This window comes from Gallinula chloropus, assembly GCF_964237585.1.
Source record: "Gallinula chloropus genome assembly, chromosome: 2".
Taxonomy (NCBI): Eukaryota; Metazoa; Chordata; class Aves; order Gruiformes; family Rallidae; genus Gallinula; species Gallinula chloropus.
Genome location: NC_140086.1, coordinates 134,251,384 through 134,272,548, shown reverse-complemented (window position 1 = coordinate 134,272,548; position 21,165 = coordinate 134,251,384). Strand labels below are relative to the sequence as shown.

The 21,165-nt window shown below is 38.8% G+C and overlaps 1 protein-coding gene across 1 annotated transcript in view; it reads right to left on the bottom strand.

Moving 5' to 3' along the window:
• Positions 1–588: 588 nt before the first annotated feature.
• The window catches only part of VWDE (von Willebrand factor D and EGF domains), a gene marked incomplete at both ends in the record, with an annotated part of 39,907 nt that continues 19,330 nt past the window's right edge, over positions 589–21,165 (bottom strand). Inside the window, 20 exons of the mRNA XM_084260676.1 lie at positions 589–609; positions 2,197–2,300; positions 2,856–2,951; positions 4,327–4,422; positions 4,503–4,598; positions 4,883–4,978; positions 5,326–5,421; positions 6,705–6,800; positions 7,285–7,380; positions 7,465–7,560; positions 7,888–8,565; positions 10,326–10,388; positions 11,416–11,553; positions 12,091–12,310; positions 12,428–12,678; positions 14,532–14,646; positions 14,989–15,093; positions 15,703–15,858; positions 18,502–18,638; positions 19,853–20,838. Coding sequence (XP_084116802.1) covers positions 589–609; positions 2,197–2,300; positions 2,856–2,951; positions 4,327–4,422; positions 4,503–4,598; positions 4,883–4,978; positions 5,326–5,421; positions 6,705–6,800; positions 7,285–7,380; positions 7,465–7,560; positions 7,888–8,565; positions 10,326–10,388; positions 11,416–11,553; positions 12,091–12,310; positions 12,428–12,678; positions 14,532–14,646; positions 14,989–15,093; positions 15,703–15,858; positions 18,502–18,638; positions 19,853–20,838 — 3,742 coding nt within the window. The remainder of the gene's footprint in view (positions 610–2,196; positions 2,301–2,855; positions 2,952–4,326; positions 4,423–4,502; positions 4,599–4,882; positions 4,979–5,325; positions 5,422–6,704; positions 6,801–7,284; positions 7,381–7,464; positions 7,561–7,887; positions 8,566–10,325; positions 10,389–11,415; positions 11,554–12,090; positions 12,311–12,427; positions 12,679–14,531; positions 14,647–14,988; positions 15,094–15,702; positions 15,859–18,501; positions 18,639–19,852; positions 20,839–21,165) is intronic.

The following is a 21,165-nucleotide window of genomic DNA, read 5'->3' as shown; positions in this document are numbered from 1 at the left end:
CCTCTGGCCTTGCCTCCATCATTAGCAGTCAAACCTTGGTTTGGGTTCCCCCACCTTCCTGACTACTAACAGACTGATACAAATACAAGACAAGGAAGGAAAAAAATGGTTCCACTTTTTCTTCCATACTCAGCCAAATAATAGGTATGTAAACAATGTTTAAAAGCAGAAGGTACCATTCACAAGCAACCAAGTGCTGCCTTCTTTCCTAGAGACACTCGGCAGCTATTACAATCTCGTTTCCCACAAAGGAAAGCTCTGTGTCTAGCTGATCATACCAACAAACTGCAGGATTTGGGGTTTGCATCATTCATCAAATATGTGAGCCTGACAAAGAATCGGAGGCTGGGGTGGGGGGGAGGGTGCACATGAGGTAGCAAAAAGAATATAGAAATATACATATGTTTTAATGGCTACAAAGTGGTTGTATTGAAGGGTGCCAAAGTTCATGGCTGCAATACAAATCTTTTAAAATAATGCCTTGGGATATTTCCTTTCATTTAAATAAACTCTGTAATTGCCTTCTACCCTCTTTCAAGTCTCATACATCCATGCAGCATTCCAATTTAATTGATACACTTCTTTTCTTCAACCGTGGTGCCTTTGTACCTGGGAGAGAAAAATAAATAAATATTAAAAGATACTTTAATGGCAGGACCTGTTTTAATGATAAAACTTGAAAAAAACAGTTTTAATGAATCCTTTCTTTTCTGATACACAGAAAAACAACATGAAGTTAAATTTGTGCTGCATACAGCTTCTTGAACTGTGAGAAAATGTGCCATTTGGTCACTGTATAATACAGCACTGGTGATCTGACTGATCATCAGTGTATTTCCTAGATTAAAAGCATACTGATGCTTTGTAGGATGTAGTTATGTAAACATTTGAATCAAAGTTATTTCTCTTTTCTCTAGGTCACATTTTGGAAGTCCACATTGCAAACCTCATACTCTTATCTTTATAGGATGTGTTGGTTTGTATTTTCATCATGTGAGCATTTATTAATTGTTTTAGTTTCTTAAATGTATTTGCCCCATGTATCGATAAACACTATCTGGTATCTGACCACAAGTGGTATGGGCATTGTATCTTGGACTTGATGAAGTAGAATATGGATCTGAACTCCCTGTAGTTTCAACTGGGAGAAGCAGAGGCTGGATGAAAGTTCAGCCATTGCTGTCTTCCCTGGTTTTCACCCACTTCTCACTAAAAATGCCTGTGCGTCTCTAGTGGTCACGTTATAGGTTTTACGTTAAAAGACATAACTGTGACACAGTGCTGATGAAGGAGAGATGGGAAGGACAGAGCACATTCGTTTGGCTGCAGCAAGAGGCCAAAGAACTAAATTGTTTATAAAAGAAAGCACAGCACAGGTGTGAACAGTGGCAGGTAGTTAAAGATGAGTGTAAAGGAACAGCACCAGCATGCAGTGCTGAAATCAACTAGGCCCTGTCCCACCTCCACCAAGCGAATTCTGCTGGCACCAGAAAAGCATCTTAATATGCTGAAGAGAAACATCACAGGTGGCTAGAGAAGGGTAGAATGCTAGAATGCTTTCTACTTCAGACTTCACAAAAAAGTTAGTTGTAATGAAGTGTTTTGTTCCATTACTTCACTGAATGACTGTCAGCACTCAAGGGAAGGAATGTGCCAGAAGATCATGTGATAAAACAGATATGGTCATCATTCACTATAATGCAAAGAAGGAAAGCCATTCCCAAACTTACGTGGTGGGATAAGGATCACTTGTACAGAACAGCGACCAACTGTGTGACAGCACAGTTAGTAGAAAAAGATCAGGGCTTGACTTGATGCAAGCTGAGCAAGCCAGCAGTGGGATACTCTTCCCTAAAATGAGGCCAGACGTTGGAAAAGAGAAAACAGTGACTGTTACAGAGAGGGTAGTTATCAATTCCTGCTGCAGCCACTTAGGGAATGATGAGAGATAATCAGCTTAATTTGACACAAAGGAATTTTACTTCAGGTTTTGGGAGTGATTCTGTAAGTATTAGAGCCTGTAAATTACTGGAATAGGTATTAGGAATTCTGTGAGGTTTCCCTTGCTGGAGACTGCAAGGAATGAATTAGACAAACACACTTATTGTGTTTCTTGCTGCTTCATTGGACCAGGGTGCACTAGGCAGTAACTCCCAAATCACTGTATCTGTGATGGTGTCTTGACCCTGCAGTTACCTGAATTTTCTTCCCACAGAGGACTCCAGTATAACCAGGACGACAAGAGCATACATTAGGCAATACACACTTGCCTCCAAACAGGCACTTCTGGTTGCACACAGCTAAAACAAGAGAAGCACATGGTGTCTTTATTCGTGAATACAACTTGGTAAAGGAAAAGCAACTGCTCTCTATATATACTTTGCCTCCTTATAGGAGCTGAGAACTTGGCAGGTGTTTTCACAGGGAAATACCTCTCAAGTGTGAGGAGACTGCACAGCCATGTGCACCCAAAGATGCTTTTATGTCTACCCCGCCCCTCTTATGCTCTGATGTAGATTTAGTATGGGAACATGCTGAGGGTATGAATGAAGCTGAGACAGTGACACGAATAAGGTGGGCTTTAACACATCCTATTTCATGCTGTTACAATGGCCTCAGGGCTGTTGTAGCAGTGTACAGTGTTTGAGCAAGCTGCTGCATACTGCTGCAGTCCTAGACTACCATCACTTTCTGGGGTGTTTCAGAATGGGCAGAGGATTCTCTACTCTTTATCCTTCCTGTGAGACAGACTTGGGTTAAAATACAGCCACAGCGCAGGAGTTGTAGGCACTATGTGTTGCAGAAGCATTCTTAACTGTGCTGAAGCTAGAGGTTTCAGGTCACATCATTCTTACGTGTTTGGCACTGGATTCCTTCCCACTGTGGAGGACAATGACACGTACTCGGTCCAATACACTCCCCACCGTTCTTACATTCCTGAAGACAAATTGCTGCACAGACATCATCACAAAGTTTGGTTATAACCCAAGCGATTACTTTTACTTGTTATTTACATTTCAGTATGCCCAGGAGATGCTGAGGGCTTTTCTTACAGAAGAGTCACACCATCTTCACCAAAAATTCATCTAAGATCAACATGATATTAAAGAGAGGCAACTAGAAACAAAAAGCCCTTCAGTAGCTAAAGCACATATTGAGATTATAGAATCATAGAATATCCTGAGTTGGAAAGGACCTATAAGGATCATCAAGTCCAACTCCTGGCTCCAAACAGGGCCAGCCAAGTCAGAGCATGGGACTGAGATGTTCTGATACATTTCAGACTGCTACAAAAGCCTGAAATAGTGAAGTAAGTAAGCACCAGTAAATAGCTTTGTTTTTTCCAAATTTACCTTTCTAAAATCCACACCTTAGTGAGACATGTTTTGCCTATCATGCAATTTAACACAGTGAATCAAGTTATGAACATTTGATCCTAAGTTATTTACTACAACCTGTTTTTCTGAACATTCATCTCTGCTTATTAAGCTGCAATTTAAACCGCTATTATTTCTCATCGGTTAACTGACTAGTTGATAATCAAATCTCTCTTCCACAGTGTCCAAGGATATCTCACCCCTGTCAATATGGGTAATATTTTTTTCAATAAAACTTTCCAATAATTACACAAAGTGATACAGGGAAAATTGTTTTCCCTCCGTGCCATTAGAGAGCTCATTGGCCATATCGATGTCTGAGCCTCGGTGGGTACTATGACAGACACTAACACTTTATCTATTGGATTTCTACCACCCACCCTCACGCTGCTTTTCATGCAGACTGTGCTTTTATCTGCACTGCCACGTTTTATTTATGCACCATCAATATCTTCATTAAGACACAGTGTGACCCACAGCTGTGTTGCCGTCACCGTCCTATTTACCTTTTCTAAAGAGCTCCTGCCCATAGCATCTTCTATCTCAGTCACTTCCCACTATGTGTCTGCAGTCTTCCAGTCTTTCACTTTTTCTATTATATCTGCTTTCAGATCGTACAGCACAAATTGAAATTCTTTCACTTCATTGACTCAGCTCTTTGCAGAAATACAGATGTTTCTTATTTAGACAAGAATTAAGACAGAAACAAATCTTATTTTCTATACAACAGTTTAAAAGACAATTTTGATCTCATGATTTAGCCTAAGAACTGTATGGTATTAGTTTTCCATCCTAAATTTTGCTGCCAAGTTATGGGCCAGTATTTTTACCTGTATATAGTTCTTGAGTTCTTTGGCATTAACGTCCCATTACTTGCGTGCACAGAGTTGTCCTTTAGTCATATGTTACATCTAAGAAATGGTTCTCCTGTTAACTACAAGATACTTACGCGTATTACATCTTTTTCCTCTCCATCCTGAAGGACAAGAGCAAACATTTGACCCTACGCACCTTCCTCCATTCATGCACCTTGGCTCACAGACACCTTAAAATCAAAAACATCTGCTCATTAATCTTTTCAACTGATTGCTTTTGGATCCTAGAAGGATTTTAACAGTCCCTTACTTTTTTCACATCTTCTGCCTGTGTACCCCTCAGGACATGCGCAGACATTGTTTCTCATGCAATGACCACTATTCTTACAGGGCGGGCTGCAGACAGCTGAAAGATAAGAATGGGAAGAAAAGGCTGTGGTCTGCATTTTGCTTGACTTGGTGATATACTTCCAGGAAACAGGAATGCAACACTGAAGTCTTTGTAGCACATATAGATGCATGGCACTTTCCGGCCTGTCTCATAAAAACCATGGCAATGCAGTTTGGAGCATGCATCAACAGTAAAACCAAAATCAGATAAAAAGGGGTCAAGGTAATTTTGTGCCCTAAAGTAACATTTGCTCACAAATTTCCCCATAATGAGGGAAAAAAGAAAAAAAAAAAGATTACCATTCTGACACTGGGCACCAAAGAATCCATGTGGACAGAGGCAAACATCTGGCTTAGTACAGGAACCACCATTGAGACACACAGGGTCACACATTGCTGCAGAAATATAGTCAGGAATATAGTCAGGAAGAGTGGGTAGCATGGCATTCAAACCAAGCCTATAAAATACATGCTTCTGTTGCCAGGACAGGAACTAAACACCTAAGACAACTGCAGGTAACACTATTCACGTAAAACCTTAACCCAAAATTTTAGGATCAATATTAGACCTTCTAGAGATGCTGCTGGCAGCAGAACTAACACATAGAGGCAAGAGGGAGCATGGGGGAGTGTCAGTAAGAAGCTGCCTGTCACTACTGACTGAGCCACGTGGTTCCCAATTTCAAGCTATCGGAGGTCCTACAGATGCTCTCCCAGGAACACGGAAGTTGCAGGAGTGTTACCTGTACTGCACGTAGGTCCGTACCACCCAGGTTTACACTGGCAGATATCTGGAGTAAGACATTCACCACCGTTTTCACAGTGTCTGTTGCAAACCACTACCGTCAGAGAAGTTGGGACAAAAACCGGGGAGAAGGGAGGAGAGAAAGAGATATGTAACAATTTACACTTGATTAATTTTCCAGTTATTTACCAAATATTAACTCTGTAAAGAACATACAGTTCCACCAGTTGAAGATAAATTCCTGAATAGATTAATCCAGTCTGAAAGCCAGAAAAAGCTAGCACCAGACTACAAAGGTGATTATGCACTACTCATGTCTTTCCACGTAATCATCCATGGTGTGGGTATATTCAGTGTTAAAAATGGAGAAAATTTAAAATAAATTAAGAAAAAAATAGAATATTCAATACCAAGAGACAAATGGACCACGTTACATGATGGATTTGATGGACTCCAAGAAAGTTCACTCATGTGTCCTCCATCACGTCAGCAAGTGCAGCTGCATGCAGTGATGTGAAACCAATAAGCAAAGACATTAAAATATGGCTATGGAAAGGCATGAATCACTTCTTCACGACAACATCTCATTCTCTTTGGTATTGGTTAACAAAGAGCTGCTTTTTGTGTGTGTGCATGTCATAAGCAAAACAGAATGATGAGCTCTGTAATTTAAGGAGGAGACAAAGGACTTTCTCAATGCGGGGTCAATAATGCAGTGGCACATTCAGGTGAATGATATATAAACCACATGTCTCAAGTTGGACTCTCTGAATGATAAAACTTACCAGTATGAAATGTATCCAAAATTTGGAGTTGCCAATCTGTAGCATGTAGAATTTGATAAGCAAAAGACAATTTAAATGAGTCTAATCCAAATTTTTTCTGCTATAATCAGAGCAAATTTTCCAATTTTCATGCCAGGTTAAAAAAAAGAAAAAAAGACCCTATAATATGGTTCTGAATTCAGTTTTCCCATATCCCAGTTTTTCTGACTCACCATTCACCAACTTCTGAATATACCCCAGTGTCTAAACAATTTAAGATGGTAGAAGTTAAAAAGCTGTAAGGACATATTAAACATCTGTATTTGTTCTGAAGGTAGTATGATGGGCGCAACCCGCTCAATGTTTCCACGTTTGTTAACCATAAATAGTAATGAACTATTTGCAAATGTTATAAGATGTTATGTTTTCAAGTTAGCTGCAAATACTACCTACATGATGTTTGAAAAGCCCAAGTATGTGAGCTTTCAAATAGGCACAAGTATTATATCATTTTCTAACAGAGCGCATCAAAAATTGAAACCATAATTTACTTTCTTGCTCCTGAAGATCAGGAGACATGTTCTGTGTACTTCCATTACACTTTTTTGCTTACTTGTATCACATCTTGGTCCCACAAAACCGTAAGGGCAGGTGCAGCGATTTCTGGCCAAGCACGTGCCTCCATTTTGACAGGGTGGTGTACAGTGGGCTGCAGACACAGAATTATGTTTTTGAAGAAATCACCTCTAAAAGATGCATGAATTGGTTATGCAAAGGGGAAATGTTAATAATTGACAGTGAGCAAAGAAATGGAAATAAAATAAGGAGAGATATGCAATGCCTTTTGACGAGAGGAACTTAATTCCAACAGAGTACATGGAGTCTCAGCAGAGGTGGTCACCCTGAAGAGAAGAAATCTGTGACAGTTTCCTGACAGGATTTCCCACTCTTCAGGAGTGTTCAGCTTAGAGGCATCAACAATCACTGTGAAAGGTACATTTAGGAATATCCAATGGCAAGCAACATTGGTAGCAGGTATCAAAAGAAAAGGGTATACATGAACGCATTATTCACGAGTTCTGTTAAAGTAAAATGAACTCACCTCTTTGCTGCCAGAATGAACAGTCATGGCAATTACTTAGAGCATCCTTTGGGTATTTATGGATTCAAAAGCAGAAAACACTCTTATTTACCTTCCTCACAAGCAGAGCCACTGTATCCTGGTAGACATTCACAGACATTGGGCTTAATGCACTTCCCATGGTTTTTGCAATCAGGTCTGCACAGAGCTTTGCAAAAAATGAACAGTGATCTTCAAATCAGTCATTTGCGGTTATGAGTTACCACAGGCTAAATCCAAGCGCCATACTCACCCTCCTGACATCTATAACCAGCATAACCAGGCTTGCATTTGCAAATATTGGGTGCCACACACTCCATATTGTTTCCACATGTTTGCCTACATCTTGCTAAAAGGTAACAAAGCAGAAAAAGGAATAAACAAAATGAGAGTGGCATTTCAGCAAAACTGTGTCTTGCCCAACATAACAAACCCATCACACAGAATCCCTTAGGTCCCTGCCTGTAAGTGAGGAGCTTGGGACACATCAGAAATTTATTTTTAAGTGCACCCATACAACTAAAAGCCTGTAGTCTGTGCCAGTATTAATAATGACAATGAGAAAATTCCATACTCTATGCCTTTCAGTGATCACACTGTAACCATGTACCTTCAAGTTATAAAGATGTCAGAAGCTTCCTTTCTGCAAAGCATTTAGTACACATATTTGTAATACCTCTGCAAGTGAAGCCATCTCCATAATAACCGTAAGGACAAGGACCGCACTTGATGCTTCCATCCTGACTTGGCTCGCAAGGTACACCAGGAAAACAGGGTAAATCAGTACAGGTTACCGCTTTAGGAATCGCTCTTTCACTCAATTCTTCAGGAAGCATTTTTGGTGGGGCAGTGAGTTCAACCAGGACAAAAGGTAAAGGACTCGCTTTATGCTTGGCTAACAGGTGCTGAACTCTGTGAGCATTTCCGCTTTTGAATACTTTGCTTGGCAAAGAAATCCCTTTGCTTATATTTATTCTGCTGTTAGAAGGCTTCCTGCTGGTCTCAAAGGAGCTGTAGGCCTCAACTTGTGCCCTTGCTTTCTTCTGAAGTGATACAGCATGGGTCCCTGAAGGTGCAGTCATCAGAGCATTTACTGAAGAACTCTCTTCCATGTTAGCAAGGTGACCACTGGTGGTGCTGAGATCATGAACAGTGTTTCCAGTAACAGCAGGTTGTACAGAAGCACTTCTCTGAGAATTAAGTGACTTCCAAGCAGTGCTGATTTTTACTGTGGAGGGTGGTGGAATGTTGCTACTGACCATTTCTGTTGAAGTAAATATCTTGGGGACATCTGTAGAACTGGGAACATAGCTTGAGATGCTTAAAACCTTCTCAAAGTATGACTGTTGAAAACCTACAGTATGTTAGAAAGAAAAGGGGGGAAATTATGGGAATATTAAGGGACTTTTTTCCTTTAGAGGGTGTGGAATATCTTTTGAACAGAAAAACATACAGCATATTCCTTCATTTTGTGTTTCAGTAAGCCTCTACATGTGCAGTACAACAGAATGTATGCAGTAGAACCTCACTCCTAACCAGCAGAACTAGAGGTGATGATGATATTCTGGCTACATCCCTTCTCATCCTCATCATGGCCTTTTCATGGCTTGGAAGATAACAAGAAAGCACCATATATGTGAAGTAGATAGTAGAGATTTTCCCAGCTCAGGTGCTCGAAGGGCTGGGGTAGTGATAGGGCTATAGGACTTCTAATCCTAAAGTCATGAGTTTGAGCCCCAAACTGGGCATTGAGACAAGGACTGTTGTTGTCCTGGAGCTGCACCAAACTACCTCTCTCAAACCATCCCCTTTTAACAGGGGAGTGATGTCAGGTGGTGTGGAAAACAGCCTGGGCTAACTCAGCTCACCTGTGCTGGCAGCTTGGGGAGGTTGACTCTGGCCTGTCCGAAACCAGGAAATGCATCATTAAATGGGTAGACTACTAGAGCAAATTACCAGTTCCATGCACTGCTTCCAACTAGAAAACTAAAACAGAGTTTGAAGAAAATATACTGCCTATGGCTCACCAGTGTATCTAAGTGCTAGCAATAAACCCAGAGGCTAGAAACATATGTTTAATCAGATGTATATGCTTATACTTACTAATATAACATAGAGTGTATTTTAGGTGAACAATCCACCACCTTGTAGCAAAAGTATTACCAGCTTTTACTCTCAAACCTTTTTTATCAACTCTGAAGTTTCTGCATGGGTTTTATTAGTAGGCTGTTGCGTGTGTTTTATGAACAACTCAGCTTCCTTGTTGAATGGAGCACAAAGTGAACAAACAGTTCCTCATATTCTGCCCAGGAAAAGGTTGTGGGAAGGAAACGGTGCTATAATCCCAGAATGGCAGAGTGCCATATAGGGGTTTTGAGCTTTATGGGGCAGAGGAAGAATGAAACTGAAGGAGATTACCCAACCTAACTTGAGCTCTGTCCCTAACACCATTTAGCACAGTACTAGAAAACAGTCTACACAAAAGGTTAAACTTCACTGACTTATTACAGAGTGTTGTCTCCCACTGCTGAAAACCAAACCATTTTGCAGCCAAAGAATTATCCAGAGATGGTAGTGGAGTGAGAGGGTTTTGCTCCCCCCACCCACTAACAACTCAGAGATAAAGGGAATTTCCTGCAAAGAAAGTCCCAGCAGGCACAGAGCTGGAAATGCCAGCAGCAGCATTCACTGAGTTTTGGAATTAAGACATTCACTTTCCACATATCTTTCACCTTTCCTTTGAGTTGAAGTAGGAAAATGGCATTCAACATAATGCCATAAACTTTTGCTTATCTCATATAACAGATGTCCCTATCCCCATGTTACCTATTTTATGTCAATGGTTAGTCACAAAAACAAAAGGCAACAATAAGAATGTCATACATCACACTGTCAGTAAAATGACTTGACTGACCTAAGGGATTTGTTGATATTGACATTTCATTCTCATTTTTCAGATCTGAATACAACCCCAGTAATTAATGAAATTAAGTCAAACTGAAAAATTAAAGTGAATAATAGAAAACTGATGAGAACCTTTATTTGCCAGCTATATTCTTAGCAGTATGTGAATCAGAAATCCCATTTATTCATTAAAAAAAAGAAAAAAATCACCTTCATTTCCTCCAGTGTCTCCTGCAGAATCCTTTCTTTCAACATTAGTGTCTTCAAAGCTTTCTAAGAACAAAAGATGTGAAGGCACATTAGTAGTTTCTTTTGTTTCAGCTGCAAATAAATTACAGAGTTGGTATATAAAAATAACTCAAAATTCAGAAATCAGATAAAGAGCAAAAATTGTCTCTTAAAAGTTTTCAATAGATTATTTTTAAAAACACAAGTTATCAAGTAATTGCATTGTAATAAATGAGCATCTTATTTGATGAGTGCCTTGATATTGGTAAACAGTTCTGTTAAGCAATCTAATAGAAAAATATTTTGTCAGTAATTGCTTATATTGTGAAAATAATGCACAAAAAACCCATCTTGATGTATTCTACTCTGATATAAAAGAATTGAGGTACTTTATATATTTTATTTTTTTTAGTCACCCGAAAAACAGCTTTACAACTATATGACCAAGTACAGTCTGGTGTTTCCAATCATAGAATCATAGAATGGTCTGGGTTGGAAGGGTCACCAAAGATCATAGAGTTCCAACCCCCTGCCACAGGCAGGGCCACCAATCTCCAGGCCTGGATCTACACAAGGCTGCCCAGGGCCCCATCCAACCTGGCCTTGAACACCTCCAGGGATGGGGCCTGTTCCAGCACCTCGCAACTCTCTCTGTAAAGAACTGCCTCCTAACATCTAACCTAAACCTTCCCTCCTTTAGCTTTAATCCTTTCCCCCTTGTCCTGCCATTATCTACCCTTTTAAAAAGTTGATTCCCCTCCTGTTTGTATGTTCCCTTCAGGTACTGGAAGGCTGCAATGAGGTCCCCCCGCAGCCTTCTCTTCTCTAGTCTGAACAAGCCCAGCTCCCCCAGCCTCTCTTCATAGGGGAGGTGCTCCAGCCCTCTAATTGTCTTTGCGGCCCTAATCTCAGTCTCCAACTGAACCTCTTTCCCAGCCATCAACAATCAGAGACACAGTCCTGTTTTGCTGACTACTGAAGTTCTGAGTTACTGTTAGAGACGTGAAGCATAACCAAAAGACCTGAATGACAATAAGATAAAAGCATTCTTCTGAAAAATGAATAATTTTACCATAACATGACTTCCCATCTCCTTGCAGATTATTTGGGCATGGACCACAATAGTAAGAACCAAAAGTATTGAAGCAAAACACTCCAGGGAAGCAAGGACTGGACTCACATTCATCTACATCATCTTGACAATTTTTACCTGCATTAAAATACAGATTTATTTTTTTTGCAATATCATCTCACTAGACTTTGTCAGCGTGTTTATAAAAGATAAAAGCAGAATGTACGCAGGTGCTGAAATACAAAAAGGACGTCTATCAAGTGCAACACAGTGTTTCAGCACACCTAATGAGTTCAGCAGCCCAGCTTTGCCATTTACATTTTTTCACCTTGTATCAGGTAGCTTCCTTTTGCAGAATATGGAAAAGATGGGCTGTAGAGGCTAGAGGTTTATGTGCAGGCATAGGAGGAATCACACTGTAATCAAAATGTTTCCTATGTTTCATCACATTGCAGAGTTTACCTCTGCAGAAGAAAATAATGGAATTTGCTCTCATAATGTGAACAACCATAGTGTTCACGCAAGAAAAGTCCTCAAGTACATATAATAAAATTTCTTCACACTCTAACAGCAAACTATTTACAGTCAAAAATTAAAAAAAAAATGTAGACAAAATTAGAAACTCTTATTTATCACTAAATGTGATAAATGTGTATAAATAAAGTAGCAATTTACCTTGAAGTTCAGGTGGACATTCACAGTAATAGCTGTTTATTCCATCCACACATCTGCCAATACCACACTGGTTAAGTTTACAGTCATCAGTATTCACTTGGCAGAGATCACCTTCAAATCCAGTCACACACACACAAAGATATCTTCCACTTCCAGGAGGGAAATTAATGTTTGTCACACATGAGCCATTATTTAGGCAATCACATGATTTTACACTGACCTACAAGACATGCCCAATAAGAGTTTTCTTGTTTTCAAAGGAACTAGCAATTAATTTTGTAATTACATATCTTAAACTTCTTACTAGCATGTACCTTTTTACTGTAATATTCATTACCTCTATTTTAACCTTAGTCTTTGCATTGCAGTCATCTGTCAAAGAAAATGTTAATTTACGAGGATTCATTGACACAGCTTTCCACAAAAGGAGACCCGATGGGGAAAGACTGGCACCTTCTGGACCAGAATCCAATGTGAAATGAATAGCAGAGCCCTCTGGATCTGAAGCCAAAAACTGATAAACAAAATCTTCTCCATAAAAAGTCTGTAGCGTACTCTGAAAAGTTTCAAGCACTGGAGGCTGGTTGTCTGTAACAAAGGAGATATTTACTCTTTTAAGTAAAAGTCATAACAGACTTATAAACATTAAAAAGGAACGTATCTTTCTATTAAGGAAGTCATATGTAATTATTTCTTTTAAATTCTAATCACATTTGAATGGCACAGGAAAAGCACATTATAACTGTAACAACATAACCAAAACATTACTTATACTACACAAGAGCTTGTGTGAGTGTATTGCATCCATACATAGAAAGAACTCAAAATTTACTGAGTTTAAGTGCTGTATTTTAACAGTACAGAGATGGCTTGCACATGAAAGTACAGGAAGCCATAAAACTCAAATGTGATTGATGTTTCCTTTAAGAAATGAATTGAAATTGTTAAGCAGTACTTAGAAACAGGCTGCAGTGACAATCTGGACCAATCTGAGCATGAGGTGATGGAAGGATTTCGACCACACAGTTTATGCACTGGCAATTCTTCATCTATTTAGATGCCTGCACTGTTGAACTCTGGCAGGAGCAGGAGTAACTAGATTTCTAGAGACACCAGTTGAAAACTAAGAAACAATCCTTTGCACCAGGACAAGTTCTGTGAAAGGTAGAAGCAGAAGCCTTGGGAAGAGTGTAGATTTTGAAATTGGGACACAGGAATGTGATTAAGATTTCTGAGTTTGGGGTTACAGTGAAGTGACTGCTCCAAGCAGGAATCCATCCACTGTGGCAGAAACCACAGAGAAATGAAGCTGTAATCAGTGTCTCAAACAGTTAGATTCTGACACCCTGTCATGCACTCTGGAGAAGAGGTTACCTTTCTTGATTTTGGGGAATTGCCTCTCATTTACATTCTTTGCCCATTTCTGACTTTGGCAATATAGAATTCCAGTCCATGTTTGTAACATGGAAGTCCTTTGACTTCCTGACTGCTGGATGAGTTTCATTTCATGCACATTTCATTCTTTTGAAATAGATATAGCTACTTCGTCTTTCAGTGCAAGTTTGACCTAGGAAAAGATTCAGAAAGGCACCAGAAGTCCCACTCAGACAGGATTCTTTCCAATCCAGGCAGAGTCTTGCAAGCACATTCACCCATGAAAACACAGATGGAATGCTTGTATTGAGATGTTATGGACTTGGGCTGATGAGGCAGGCTGAGTGCCTACTAGTAAAGTTCCAAGAGACATCCAATTTATTGAAGGGATCAATATGTATATCCAAAGTCCAAGATATGAGCCAAAAGAGCTGCAACTTCTAGGCTAGAACTTTGATTGATGCAGAAGGAAAATGAATCTTAACTCAGGTCTTTTTTCATACTGTGGTTCCTAACTAGACTGAGCTATGACAGCCTTAGATATACTTTCATTTATTTGTTTAGGCCATGTATCTATGCAATAGATGTGGAGTATGCCCAAATATTAAGTGACTAACAAATATGATATGCCATTTATCTCAGTTTGTATTCTCTTGTTTGGTATCAGACTAATTTGTTGGAAAATATATTTTATTCTTAAATGCTGAAGACCAACATTTGTGGTTATAGCTGTGCCAATTATCAAGACTTCAACATGCCAGTTATGCTGAGAATTGTTAATTTTCATTAGTTGTTTGTAATGGCTGCTGGGGAGGTCAGGCATGGGGGGGTGGGTGGGTAAGCCTGATTTTCACATGTATGGTCTGAAAAACAAAATATCATTTTCAGAAATTAGGAGAAATGTCAGATGAAAACCAAGATCAAAGCACAACCTAAGTAGTGGGTACTAGGCTTTAAATAAAACACTAGTTAAAATTAAAATGTTAATATTTCCATAAATTTTAAAATTAGTAGATTTTAAACTTTTTGCTATAAAAAAAAAACCCAAACTATTTATTAGAACTTACTTTCAACAACCGACCAAGTTAACTTTGATATGTCAGGTCTGCAGAGTAAGCAAGGGCTGGTTGGATTTGTATCACCTTCACCGTAACAGAGTCCATCTATGTTGCATGTTTTCTCCTTTTAGAGAAATGACAATGTGATTTCATTACATTTTGTTTAATTATACAGTAAATCTGGACAAATTTGCAAAGTGTGAAATAAAATCTAAATCTATTCTCTACCTCCACTAAATAACTAAGGTTGTTTTTAAATCTAAACAACTGACAGCATTCAGTTACATGAAGTGCTTTTGGTTTGATTTTTTTAATTCAAAATTGCCTCATCCCAACTTCTCTTACTGTGCATGGAAAATCCCTGTTGAAAACAAGAACAGGATATGTTCTGCTCGATTTTTCTAGACTATTTTCTGCCTGAAAAGATGGTGTATTTTCATCATAAAGATAGTAATGAAATACAAACCTTTAATGTACATAACCCAGACTCCTGTGGCTCACATGTCTGACAGGCTCCATCATATAGTATCATTGTTTTAGAGTTACTATAAATGAATCCATCATTAGAAATCTGCAAAATGTACAGTAAAAATGGATTAACCCATGCAGATATCAACATGTCACTGGTGTGGACTGCTAGTATGATACTAAACTCATTTATAGACACCTACGTTTAGCTGTTTAAACTCTCATAATAGTCAGCAGAAATCTAATCAATCCTGCCATGAAGTCTGGGAAGGTATTGGACCAACCATATCAACACATCTGTTTTAGGGTAAATTGAACTGTATGTAGGCTCTGTGGACCTGATTGACTTAATCTGTATGAGAGCTAGTTACCTCACACAGAGATTTGTACATGTGGATTGGACCTAACAAAATTTTCCCATAAGTGTGTCTAATGTAATTTTAAATGCTCTTGGGGTACCTACCTGGCCTTTACCTTCTACTCTTGAAGAACATGTGTCTCTAAGTCCTAGGTCATGTTTACCAATGCCGTTGCAGGAGAACACTCTCAAATGGCACTCAACATTTAAATTTAGGTGTTGAAAAACTGAGATCCCAAGTTAAGCATGCTGTGTCCCACCTTTAGTACCATTTAAAAAGGTTAATGTCTAAGTAATATATTTTCATCTCATCAGGACTATCTGAAAGGGAATATTTGAAATTTCTGCAAGTACCTTTATTTGCCACCTGGCAATGGGTTTATCATCAACCAGATCCATGATATCAGACTGCTGGCCATCATTTGGTAACTGACAGTCGACGGTCCCAGCATTTTGGAAGGCAGCTGGCATAATTTGAGGTTCTCCATGACTCCATTGGCTATCACTATACTAAATGGTAAGACAGAAAATCTGTTCTTCAGTGAAATATATTACAAAAATACTTTTAACAGAACAACAACAAAAAAAACCCCAACATGTATTACACAGTGCTGGATAAGTCTAATGTCTCTGCATTAGAATACAGTGGGAAATATTAAATGCCTTATTTGCACACATAGATTTCTACCTAACCCTGCTACTGTGGAAGAAAAGGCAGAGGAGTCTTCCCCACCACATGGCTCCTTGGCACTGCACTGCCAAGGACAAACAGTTCCTCCAGCTGGAAAGTAACGGGAGGGGTAAGCAGCGGGTGATCCTCTAACAGCATTAATCCGATGTATAAATTCCTCTCTCCCCCTCCATCCCTGATCCCAGGAGAGAACAAGCTTCTGTCAGATGAACAGATGAGTTTTTGGCAGGGCTCGGGTATCATTCTGGGTGCTACAGGAGCACTGGCAGAAGCTCTTACACAAGCCAATAAATTACATGATTAAACATGTAAACTTTTCTTCTAAATTCTTGTGAGGGCAAGGATCCATCTTGAGAGTTCAAGGTAAAAGAACAGGGATGATAATACTGTTTAATGATATTTGACTGAAGTATTGATGTGGAAGCAGGGATAAGCATACTGAAGATAAGGTTTGATGGAACTAAGAATCCAGACAGACTGAAAATCAAGAGAACAACAAGCTCAAAATCATTTCGATCTTGACAAGGTTTTACTGAGCTGGCACTTTTTTTCAGTTACCGGATCCAACTGAGACACTTATTCAATCCCAGTCCTGACAATGGGGAGCCATCTGCTGATAAAGCACTTTTTTTCTTTCTTTTTTTTTTACAAATAGAAAAATAAACAATTCTGCTGAAAAGACATATGAGCTATTTTTATTCCAACCAAACATTTTTGGTTTTTTCACCCTATACTTATCCAATGAACTCACAGCAAGGGAGAGTAAAAAGTTTAACAGCTAAATATTTCTAAATATGTAATTTATTTTTATTTTAGGGAGGTTAAACGCACTCTTTACAAAAATCTTAGTAAATTCTGGAAATATGTAATCATCCATTCCTTGGCCATGTCCTACCCAAACCTCAATCAAGAGATGTGCAGTACCCCTGTATCTGTGAGTTGCTTAAAAACAGTATTCTCTGAATCACCTCTTTTAGCAACATGCACGAGACCTACATCCTTGCTAACATGTTAGCACAGCCACCCACAATGGATTTCATTTAACCTTTCAAAAGTGAAAATATAAAAAATGAGAAATTTGGTGTGTATTAGCTCTAAATGCTGCCAAAATGCCTCCTCTATGAAATATTTATCATTTAAGTTTAATCTCAAAATATGTGAGTTCTATACTGTTGCAAGTCCATTGATGTTTGCATAAATTAAACAAAGCTAAACAAACTCACACACACACACAAAACATCCTTTCATTTGTATTTTCTGGGGAAAAAATCTCATCTTTCTCAACTGCAGATAACAGCAGTAGTGCTCTTCTTCTAACCTGGCTCTTGTCAGCGGGAAGATCTTCAATAAAAATAATTAAAGAAAGATTTTGTAGTTAGGAGTCAAATACAGAGTGTTTACTTCAGAACATCTTGACATGAGTTAAAACTGAGACATTTCTAACTGTGATAAGTGAACTCCCAATAACTGCCTCACTGTGAGCTTGGTCTAAAGTCTTTTAACTTAATGGAGTGTAAACTTACTTTTGACTTTTCTCATTTCAAGCCAACTTGCAGATGAGTGGATACATGTTGTGTTCAAGAAATATCTATAGCCAGCATTGCTTAATCTGCCAAAAATGTTAGCATCTGCTGGAAATAGCTAAGAGAAACTTATTTATTTTTGTCTCAAGAACAAAATTTTCCCCATGAGTGGTTCCCCTTTTGCCATCTCCCTCCCACTGCAATCATCACCTCAATAAAACCAATTTTATTTTGAAGCTTTTTTAATTCTGGAGGCTAACAATATAAAACCTTGTAACTGCCAATTGTTTATTCCAGGCTAACACTTGTAAACTGCTTGTAAATTTGCCTTGAACAAATTCTGGGTCCGAGTAACAACAGTCTCTCTAGAGATTCCTCTTTACATTTTTTAATCTCATGCTCAAACCTGGGGTATAGAGCTGACATATATCATTTAATAGACATGGAATTGTACTCCAGGGAAATGGCCATCAAAAATGCCTTCCTCTTTTCATAACAGACTTATTATGTTTATAAAAGAGCTATTTCAAGCATTAAATTTGAGACAGAAATCTAGTAACGTCTTTAACCTTGCTGTTCTTTTTCAAAGAAGTGGTGCTACGATTCCTCTCCACAAGCACTTAAAAAACCCTGAGATGATGTACTGGTTGTTGCTAATAGGGCTGCCCTAGCCCTCTTCTGATGGATAGCTGCCATATGCTGTTATCTCCCTCTTGGCTGCTGAACATTCCCATTATGTTCTGTATTTCTCTTATCAGGGAGGAAATGACGATCTTTGCAAGACTTGAGTGTCTGCTGCAAAGTGCTGAGCCCCTTTGCTTTTAGCTTTGAGTAAAGCATTGGGGTGTTCCCACAGCAATGAATAATAAGTAAGATATTTTTTTCCCCTCATTCTCTGAGAAGTTTGAACTGTAATTGTTACTATTCAGGGAGACATACCTGTAATTTGATAATTTCACATTTCATATTCAAAGACTCCCTGAAGCCATGTCCAAAAGCTCTCACAGATGTGCAGTCATACTGTCGAATATCACACAGCCCAGCATTCTCCAGCTCTGTAATTTCTGGGGCCTGGTCTTCAAAGTAGAGATAAGACAATGAATATCAGTATATTAACTCATTCATACACATTTACATTCAGTGTTCTGTTTATTTCTCTAGTCAACCAATAAAACTACACAAACATTCTGGAGCCAGATGAAAAAAGTCATAAACAGAAACATTTCTTTGTGTTAAAATGAATCTTAATTTCAAAACTAGGCTTTTTGTACTCTCTTGGAACTTGATATGGTGAAGCAGAAAAAATATTCATCTGATAACAAACACTTGGGAATATATGCTTTTCTTTCTTATCTGTGGGTCTTTGCATCACATTTGCAGAATAAGATCTAAATTAAACTCAAGCCTTAGTAATAGGAACTGGAAAGGTTACAGTTATGCAATAATTTATAATGGGAATTTTTTGTTTAGAGTAAATCAAAACATCTTAGGGTGAAGTTATTTCAGGAAATAACCTGAGAAAGGTTAGAACACTCAAAAATAGTTTTTATGAAGGATAACCAGTTTATTTCTATTACTCTCTTACCTCTTTCTCAATTTGCTTTAAATATGTCACTATAAAAAAACGTAATTGCAAAACAAAATATTAACAGGTTTTGTTTTGAAAGGGTCTTGACTTTTGCAGTAGTTTTCCTATGTCTCTAGTGAACCCACTTAACTGATTTTTTTAATGAATGTCTTCCTGAAAAAACCCCCAAAACCCCAAACAAAAAAAATCCCCCAAAAGCACCTGCCTAGCTCTATTTGCTGTACCTCTTTTTTCTTCACTATCAATTCTTCTCCCACCACATCTAACAGTTAGTTTACAGAGATATAACATCACCAAAGTGAAATACATACCCCTCACATCTAATAAATAAGATCATGCAGATTATAAAAAAATATGGGAAGGAGGGAGGGAGGAAGGGAGCAGATGTTCCCTGAAGATTCAGCATGTGGAAACATTGCTAATGTCTTGGGACAATACTTTGGATTGCAAACTCAGAGAGTGGTAATTTTTTTTTTAAATCTGCCATACCAGAAACTAAGCCTGTGTTTTGCCCTTCAGAAACCAGAAGGCTGAATAGAAGACATGTATGCCTGTATTAAACTGTAACTGAATTGCTGGATAAAGAACAGGGCCATCATAGGGAATACCTGCCAGCGTACAAAAGCAGGAGAGAAAGGCAGCGAAATATATGGTACAAACAGTGAAGACATTAAGCAAATCTCATTTTTCTCCCCAACTTACCGGACAGTATGCTGCAGTCATAGGAGCTGTAGCCTTGAAAACATGCACAGCCCCATTCTGTACATTCCCCGTTACCACTGCAGAGGCTGGGACACTTCAATGCAATAAGTAAGCTCTCAACTGACTCCTCAGGTTCCTGTTGGGTGTAATTTATTTCTTCTAAAACTCTCCTCTCACATTCATTCTCTAGAAGAGCTAAGGAAGCTTCTGCCCAACTGAGGTCATCTTTCAGCAGCAAATCTTTAACACACATACCGATTGCATCCTCTACTCGCCGGCCAAGAAGACCACCGCAGGATCTTCCTATGCTGGAATTAGCTATTGCCTGCTGGCATAGCAACGAAGCACTAGACTCAGTGAGACCAGAAGGTGTGGGCCAAGAAGGCAGAAACTTTTGGTCTGTGTCAGTGACATGGTCCTCTGGGAAAAAATAACTATACCCCTCTAAATCCACCTGGCTAAGGCTCTGGAAGAGAAACACTGGGTGATGTTCATAATAATTTTGCCGCTTCTCCCTCTGTGTAACAGACTGACTTTTGTTAAGATGATTACTGGAATGGTGGGAATTTCTTCTAATGCCTGAGCTTGGACTTCCTTCTGTTTCTACACCAGTATTTCCTACTGAGGTTGCAGAGACACGAGCATTTAATAGAGATGTTTTGTGAAGTTTTGTTTTATTATCCTCTCGCTGCAGAAGTGTAGATGAATCCATTCCATGTGCAGATGAACGTTTCTTTAAGCCTCTGACAGGATCAACAGGACCGAGATACTCAGCAGTAACATCCAGTCCTGGTATCAAAGAAAGAAATCTACCATTTTTGCTATCTTTACAAGACGGCAGAAGTTCCGATATAGAATCGGTGCCTAGTTTATCCCCTGATTGATATAATCCAGCATCTTCAAATGCACAGTCACAGAAAACTGTTTTTCCAGAAGATGTCAAAGAAGCAGGTGTCTTGTCAAACAAGCTATCTCCTGGTGAAATTCTGGAGAAGAAATTAAATCATGAAATGTTGTGTCTTCTAGCCTATTTTCATTGTTTCAGTAAAGAATTAAAGTTTGCTTTGGTTTTTTCTTGTTTCATACTTCTAGAGAATAGATCTCAGAATCTGCAGCATACAGCTAGATTTAAGGACCCAGTTAAATCACAAAAGCAGAAGAGTGACTTGCAACAGAACAGTTCAGAAGAGTGGATCTTTTCTTTGATGCTTTGTCCAAAACCTGTTCAATCTAACCTCAGGTCGTATTACTTAAATGCTAATTTGGCTCTTCAGTTACAATTTGCTCTAAATCTAATTATGTAACACATTGAT